Raw genomic sequence first — 8,148 nt, forward strand, 5'->3', positions numbered from 1 at the left:
GGGAGTGGGGAGGCAATAAGGAGACAGAGCCTTCTCACAGGAGTGACGTTTGGGGACAAGACGGAGAGGACTCACTCACCTGATCATCCTGGGCCAGTTTCTACGCGCAGGCAGGCGCTTCACTTCTCAGCTTCATATACCACACTCATCTCTGCTCTGGTTTCAGTTTCTAATGCCACTGTCCTCTGGTAGCCTAGCGCAGACTGATAACCTCTTCTTCCCAAGAGGGTGCTTGTCATACTTAAGAGCTCATGTCCCTCGCGTATGATAATATATGGCCTATTTATTCTTTCGTCCACATTTTGCATGAAAAATGTACTTAAGATACTTACTAAAAATAAATAACGTCTCACTGATGGCCCAGCAGAAGCAGTGCAGTCTGCAAGTCCCTGCTCAGTCAACAGCAATACTTCTAGAAGCTTCTGCAGTGACCTTCAGACACAGTGAACTATTGTTATATTCTTCAGCACTTGTAATACCACTTTGAGGACCAATCTTACAGACTTGTAATAAGTGTTCCTAATCTGTCTCCGTAACTAGATTATGTTTTTATTCTGTCTAACTCTGTGCCTGGTACTTATTACACAGTCAATAAATCCTGGAAGAAATAGTCTTTTTCTCATTTGGTGTCAAGAAGAAACTGTAGACCATTTTTTTGGTAGGTTTAGGGATCTTTTGCCCTACTGAGCAGCCTGGTCGGGCACTGTTAACATAAGTTTTCAATTTTCCTCCTGTCGCATCACGTCATTAGGATTTAGAGGAAGCCCATGGATTCTGGAAGCTCCTGTCTTATCACAACTCCCTCCCACCATACCATCTTCACCTCAACATTACTAACCCCCCAAGACAGCAGATCCAAGAGGGAGGCTGTGATTAGACCAGAGTCCCTGTTCCCTAGAGGACCTCAGGACCCAGCCCATCGTGCTCATCTCCCCGGACAGCTCGGTCACCACCGGAAGACCCAAACTCCCAGTCACTTATCATCTCCTGACCTTTTTCCACCATCTGACTCTGTATGAGCCCTAATCTGATCCAGTTTATGTCCCCTCACAAACACCCCTCTTTACTATGGTTCTTAGATATAGTCAGTCATCAGCAACATTCCCTATAATCCTCAGCCTCTTAGCTGTTAGAGAGCAACATACAACCTTCTTGACAGGTCTTACTTTAAATTTATGACCGTAAGTCTCAAACATGTCCTCAGGACTCCCTGGTGGCTCTAAGAAATTTCCATTATATATTTACTCTCTCACCTCAAAGACTAACATTTCACATCTTCTTTTGCTCCTCAAACCATCATCATTTCCTGTTCCTTCCTCACTCTCAGTTGATGATTTTGCTTCTTATTTCATTGAGGACATAAATATATTTCAAAGAGATCTTTACCTTTCTCCCTCCATATCTACTTGCCTCTGGGCTCATACAACCTGGCTGCCCCGTCACTTCCCAGGCCTCCATGTGGGCACTGAATCCCACCTCTTCCCATGCCTGTACCACCAGCATCACTTTATTCCATCAATCCCATCAGAACCTAAACATGATATCCTATCTCCCATCTTTGAAAATTCTCTCTAGATCCTTCCAACTACACTCCATTTCCCTACTCCACTATCTGGCAGAACCTTTCCAAAAAATTGTCTATTTTCACGGTTCCCACTTCATCTTTCATTCTCTCAAGAAGACACACAATCGGGCTTTTGTCTTCATCACTCCACTGAAACTATTATCCTCAAAGGACCTCCTCATATCATCAGAGACCTCCACATGGCCAAGTCCAAAGTTGATTCCCAGTCCTCATCCGACTTGGTCTAGCAGTTGCATGTGACACAGCTGATCCCGCTTCTCTTCATGAAACATTTCCATTTGGCTTTAGGGACACCACACCCCCCTGGTTTTCTTCCTACCTCCTTGGCCACTCCTTCTCAATTTCTTTTGCTGGCTAGTTCTCCTCCTTTTCCCCACCCTCAAATATTAGAATGTCTCAAGGCTCAGTTCTTATCTCTCTTTTCTCTCTATACTTTCTTTCCTGTAGATCCTTCCATTTCTGTGGCTTTAACTACGTTGAAATGCCCCAAGTTTATATAGTAGCTAGGCTTCCCCTCTTAGCTCCAAATTCATACATCTAACTGCCTACTTGGCATCTCTGCTTAGATGTCTAACGGACACTTCTCAACATAGGCTATACAAAATAAACACCCGTGCTTCACACTCCTGTCAGCCCCTTCAACCGTGTCATTCTCTAGTTTTCCCAGTCTCAGTGAAATTCACTATTTGCTCAGTTGTTTAGGCCCCAAACCCAGAAGTTCTCTTTAATTCCTCTCTTCTTCTCACATCCTATGTCCAAACTTGTCAGCTCTGCCTTTGAAATAAGTGCTGAGTGTGATTACTTCTCACCAACTCCACCCGTCTCACCTGAGCGTAAGGCAGCCTGACCTCGCTCCCCGTGACTTCTCCAGCAGCCTCCTAACCGGTCTCCCTGCTTCTACTCTTGCTGCCAAACAGCCCACTCTCTACCCAGCAACCAGAAGGACCCTTTAAAAATATAAGACCGGTCACCAACCTACTAAAAACCCTCCAATTGTATGGCTTCTCATCACGATTAGAATAATAGGCGAATTCTACTTTGGCCTAAAAGACCCACATTACTTTGAGCTTGTCTATCTCCCCAGCATCTTTTTGAACGTGTCTTCGCCCTCATCCTCTGTAGTTCAGCTCCAATGGCCTCTTTGCTCTGCCTTGAACAAGTCAGATTCTTTTGCATCTCTATACTCGCTGTTCCCTCTGCCCAGAAAGCCCTTCCTCCCAGACTTTGCAAGGCTTGCCCCTCACTGCAGTCAGGTCTCTGTTCAAACATTACCTCTTCAGAGAGGACTTTCCTGACCACCCACCCTGTCATCCCGCCACTCTCTATCCTCTTATCCTGGTTACTTTTTTACAGTGCTTATTAATCTTTGACTTCTTAGGATATATTTACTTGTTTACGTCTATCTCCTCCAAAAGAATGCAAACATCTTACTGGCAAGGACTTTTCTGCCTTGTTCATCCTAAGAACAAATGCCCAGTAAATACCTGCCGAGTGAATGGATGCATGAATAAGGGTGCAAACTTCAGGAGGAAGTAGGATATGGGAAACGGGAAGGTAGGTAAGCAGGCAGTGGCTCAGGTAAAGAGCATTATTTAAATAAATTTAAAGCTGTGATGTAATGCCAGGAGCCAAGTAAGCAGTAATGATGGGCCGGCACAATGGAAGCTCAGTTAGTGGACTTGGAAGGGCCTCTCGAGCAGCCCTGTTGGACAGAAATTTCTGCGATGATGAAAATTTCTACATCTCTGCTGTCCAAAACAGAAGCCACTGACCACATGTGGCTATGAGCACTTGAAATGTGGCTAGACTGAGGAACTGAATATCAATTTTCTTTAATTTTAACTCACATTAAATAGCCACGTGTGGCTACGATACTAGACAGCGGAGCTCTAGAACCTGAAGAATCTCTCCCCTGACTTATGATTTCTGGATAATCACGCACAGCTCACTGAGTGGTTGAAAGGACTAACAAAATAAAAAGCCTTGTCAAGTGTCTGAAACATAGTTGGCCCTCAAAGAATAATAGCGGTGACTATTACACAGAGCTGCAAATTAAAGTACTTTAGGAACATGCCATTTAAATTTGACTCTAAAGTGCCAGAGACAGACTTTTATTAACTTTTATCATATTTTTTTTGTTTGCTAGAGTTAGTGGATAACCAATGTGTGGGTCTATATTTGAGCTCACAAACTAAAAATAGCAAACAACCATTTTGGGATCTCACGCAGGCCTTTCGGAGATAGAGGACTATTCCGAGTGGACAGCTTGCCGATCTTACAATGAGCTCATTGCTTTTGGTAACAGCTAATTCAGCACTTGCAAAAATTGGGTTTGTAACATTACTGTAGTATTTTCAAATACTGTCATCTGCAGCTTCCCAAATGATTTCAGATAAAGAGTCATGTTGGCTTTAATACTTATTATTAAAATAAAAGGAAAAGTATTTACTTATTGGAAACACTATGTTGAATTCTTTAAGGCTTAAATTAGTTTGGACATAAAATCTTTTTTTTTCTTGTCAGTGGCTCACCACACTTTCATCCATACTGAATCCAGAAAATAAAATTAACACAGATATAGAACATAAGCAGACCATTATAACTAACCCTCAGGAATAATCTAATCTAATAATAAAATTACACATTTGTTCAGAATAAGCATGGTGCTTACTTTCAGGCCTAGGGAATTTGCGGTCCACAGCAGCAGAGGTGAAAGTGGCCTTCCCAGGCCCTGCCTTGGCGCAGACAGAGATTCCCAGACTTGAAAGAGGACCATGTATTTAAGTTAAACAGGCTTGAAGTCAGTGAGAAAAGCTGACATTCTTACTAAGGAGGCCAATTAATCTGAATTGGCTGGAAGCCACTTTACATTAGTTGAAAAAGTGCTCTAGGAAATAATATACATGAAACTGGAGTAGAAAGGGAATGAAAATTCGTTTTTCTACAAGGGAGCCTTTTCTAACCACCCTCCCACTTTTGCCGTTTGAAACGCAGTTCCCTTCTCGTTCTCAGACTGAGTCTGGGACAGCTGAAGGGAAAGAGGGTCAAGATTCCCTCAACTGCTAAGATGAGGTGTTGTAAAGACTTACCAATGGGCATCACCAAGAAAAAAGGCAGCCAGCAGAGGACGAAGCAGCCGACCACGATGCCCAGTGTTTTGGCTGCTTTCTTCTCCCGGGAAAACTTGAGGAGCCTCACGGAGAAATGCGTCTTGTTCTTGGCGCTGACCCCGCTGCCTCCTACCGGGGCATTTTTCCGGTGAATGCGGAGCGTCACCTGCTCCGAGTCCGACTTGTCAGTCTTGAGGCCCGACTTGAGGCCCCGGCTCTCCCTCTTGGCCACCACGTAGACCCGGCAGTACATGACCAGGATGATGGCCAGCGGCACGTAGAAAGAGCCCAGCGCCGAGAAGAGCACGTAGCCCGGCTCCTCGGTGATCTGGCAGATGGTCTCGTCCTCGGGGGCTGGCTGCCTCCAGCCGAACAGAGGCCCGATGGAGATGACGAGGGAGAGCGCCCACACGCAGAGCAGAGCCATGAGTCCCCTCTTCTGGGTGACGATGGTGGGGTAGCGCAGCGGGTAGCTCACGCCGATGTAGCGGTCGATGGAGATGATGCAGAGTCCCATGATGGACGCGGTGCAGCACAAGACGTCCACCGCCGCCCAGATATTGCAGAAGACCCTGCCAAAGGCCCAGTAGCCTAAGATCTCGAAGATAGCGGAGAAGGGCAGCACCGTGGAGGTAAGCAGAAGGTCGGCCACCGCCAGGTTGACAACGTAGTAGTGAGTGACCGAGTGCAGATGGCGGTGGCAGGCCACGGAGAGGATCACTAGGATGTTCCCCAGTACCCCGAAAATGATGAGGCCCCCCAAGATTACTCCGAGCAGAATGGCCTTGGAAACATTCACTGGAGCCGGCGGGTGGGTGCAGTTGGAACTGTCTGAAGCATTTCCGGAGAGAAACACCATGGTCCCAGCCGGGTCGGACAAGGTCCGGCTCTCGAGGGCCACCCCCGGGCGGGGGCGCAGGCCAGAACGGGGGGAGCAGGGAGTCAAAAGGTCTCGGCTCGGGGGAGCCTTGCCCGCTGGGGTTGGCCAGGGGTGAGAGAGAGCCCGCGGATGGGAAGCAACCCCGGCCAGCCCTGGAAACGCTCAGAAGGCCACGCAAAGGGGCAGGGCATTAAAGGCAACATGGCCAGGGTCGCGCGGAGCTGTCCGCGGACCCTCTCCACCCGCTGCGCTGGCCCCAGGCCCCAACTCCCTCCCTTCCCAAGGTTTGGCGCGAAGTTCGAGAAGACACGGTGCAAAGTGCAATTCCAGAGTTACGGGAGTATGCTTTTCTGCACTGTCTGATCCGTCCTGGTTAGAAGTTTCAGCATTCTGCGCATAATTTGGAATTCAAAAATCCAGCGCCAGTCTCCTTCCAAACCACAAGCAGGAACCGGTCTGTCGCCGACTCTCAAAGGCAGGCGCTTTTGGCATCTGGGCACTTCTCCTGGCCCGCAGTTACCCACCGTGTGGCTGGCTCGCGGTGGACTTGTGCTAGATCCAGCTTCCAGGCGCGCAGGCCGAGGGTCGTGGATGCGAAATGTTTGCCAAGACCGAGGCAGCTGCGGAGCGTTGTTTGCCCGCGTCCTCCTGAAAGAGCGCAAAGAGAAAGGCGGGCGTAAGCCAGGCGCCCTGCAGAGCGAGGCCGTGCCCGGCTCGACGGGCGGTCGGACCCGGCCGGCAGCCCGCCGACCTGCGGTCCCGGAGCGGCTGGCCCTGCCGCAGCAGAGGTGGCGCGGGAGGGGACTGCGCGCCGCGTCCCCGCCGCTAGGAACCTGCTCTGCGCGCTCCGCCGCGCGCGGCCTTTGGCGAGGTTCAAGATCCCAAGCAAACAAATCCCAAACTGCTGCAGCCGCGGCCGGATTACCAGCGGCGGTACGGCGAAATGAAAATCCCCGAAGCCCGCGAGGCGCGACTGCCGCTGGCGCGTGTGTCGCACCAAGCCAAGCCGGTGGAAACTGGAAGATCTACCCGGTTGCCATTTGAACAGGTTGCTTCGCAGTCACCTAGAGGGGGCGGCCTGGGAGAGGGAACCGCTGCGACCCGGGCACCGCAGGGCCAGTACCGCGCGCACGCTAACGCCCGAGGAATTCACACTTGGGTATGCGGAGCGCGCCGGTCTCTCGCCCAGCCAAGCCGGCCTGAGGGCCAGGTCCCGAGCAAAGCCCGGCGGGTCCCCGGGGCTGAACGCGATCTAGGTTGGTCCAGGATTCCTTTCTAAGCTACAGGGTCAGCGGTCCCAGAGGACTTGAGCCTCGAGCCACACCCAGGAGGGCTGCTGGGGTCCAGGGGGAGGAGTTGGGGCCGGGGGGGTGAGAATCACTGCAGAGGGGGCTTTGCAGGTGGCAGTCACTGCGGATTTTGTAGGCGTAAAAATCACGCCCGCTCGCCAGTGGACAGAGGATGCCTCGGATTTTCTGGGCTGGGGGCCACAGTCTGCTTAAGAAACCTCGATTTCCACAATCGCAAGCCGACCCCAGGGACTCACGCAGGAGTACTGGAGTGGGGACCCATCTTGCCTTCTAAGGATTCTGGGCTTGGGCCCTGAAGTGAGACCCCCCGGGCAATGGCTATTGTGAAAATCACAAGTTCAAGAGTTCACAGGTGATACTAAAAGCAAGCGCAGAAAGCGGTTTTCTCCTACTTCGGGGCGATAATTACGGGGTTAAAAACACACTTGTTAACTAGGAGGTAACTTCCCAGAATGGGAACGGGGTGCGGTGGGGATGCCGGTGACAGAGCGGGTGAAAAAAGCGGGAGGTGCTTGGGGAAAGTGGGGGTTCAGTCTCACCGGGAGGCCACAAGAGATTCGTCCTCACCCTCCCAGCCATGCTGGACGCCCCGCGCCGCGGCGCACTCACCTGGAGCGCAGATGCAGAGCCACCACCGGCACACGACGGGGAGTAGACGGGGTTTCGGTCCCAGGAGCAGCCCTGACGCCTCCTCCGTGAGGGGAGAGGGTATCGTCTCTTCGTGGAACCAATTTCTAGTCCTTTTGCACCCGCTGACTCACCCCTCCACCACAGATGTTTTTAAGCTCTTGGCTTGCTATGGCTTTACCTGGAGATTTTAAAATAAAGAGCGAAATAGGAACAGGAAAAAAAAATACAGCCAACCAATAGCTCCACATTCACCCCTTTAATATTCAGCTCCCCGACATCTGCAAAGAATGGCAAGGAACTTTGCAGCTCTCGCTGACGTAACACAGGCAGTAGCCCCAGCTAGTACCGTAATCTCCGCTGTTACCGTATTACTCTGTGGCAACAAGCACAGTGCGCACAGCCGTAATTTTTTTTTTCACTTGCCTTGAGTGGATTGGGTTCTCGCTTTACTTTAAAAAGGTGGTTGTGTGTGTGTGTTGGGGGGGGGGGGGGGAGGGCCGGATTTATTTGTAGTAAATAACGTCTTTGAATGCCCTGATTTTAAAAATAAAGAAAAATTCACACTCTCCAGACGGATATTACCGAGTGTTTGGTGTGTTCAAAGAAATGCCCAATAAAGTTACTTTTCAACAG

General features: G+C 50.1%; 1 protein-coding gene across 4 annotated transcripts in view; it reads right to left on the reverse strand.

The window, feature by feature from the left end:
* The window catches only part of ADRA1A (adrenoceptor alpha 1A), a 115,115-nt gene extending 107,275 nt beyond the window's left edge, over positions 1-7,840 (reverse strand). For 2 of the 4 annotated variants that reach the window (XM_008535479.2, XM_008535478.2), the window contains exon 1: positions 4,675-6,852. In XM_008535479.2, coding sequence (XP_008533701.2) covers positions 4,675-5,554 — 880 coding nt within the window. In that variant the 5' untranslated portion in view covers positions 5,555-6,852. Of the gene's footprint in view, positions 1-4,674; positions 6,853-7,494 lie in introns of those variants that run through there. The other 2 variants (XM_070607339.1, XM_070607333.1) reach the window with 2 other exon arrangements.
* Positions 7,841-8,148: the final 308 nt, after the last annotated feature.

This window comes from Equus przewalskii, chromosome 2 (genome assembly GCF_037783145.1).
Source record: "Equus przewalskii isolate Varuska chromosome 2, EquPr2, whole genome shotgun sequence".
In the NCBI taxonomy this organism is placed as follows: domain Eukaryota; kingdom Metazoa; phylum Chordata; class Mammalia; order Perissodactyla; family Equidae; genus Equus; species Equus przewalskii.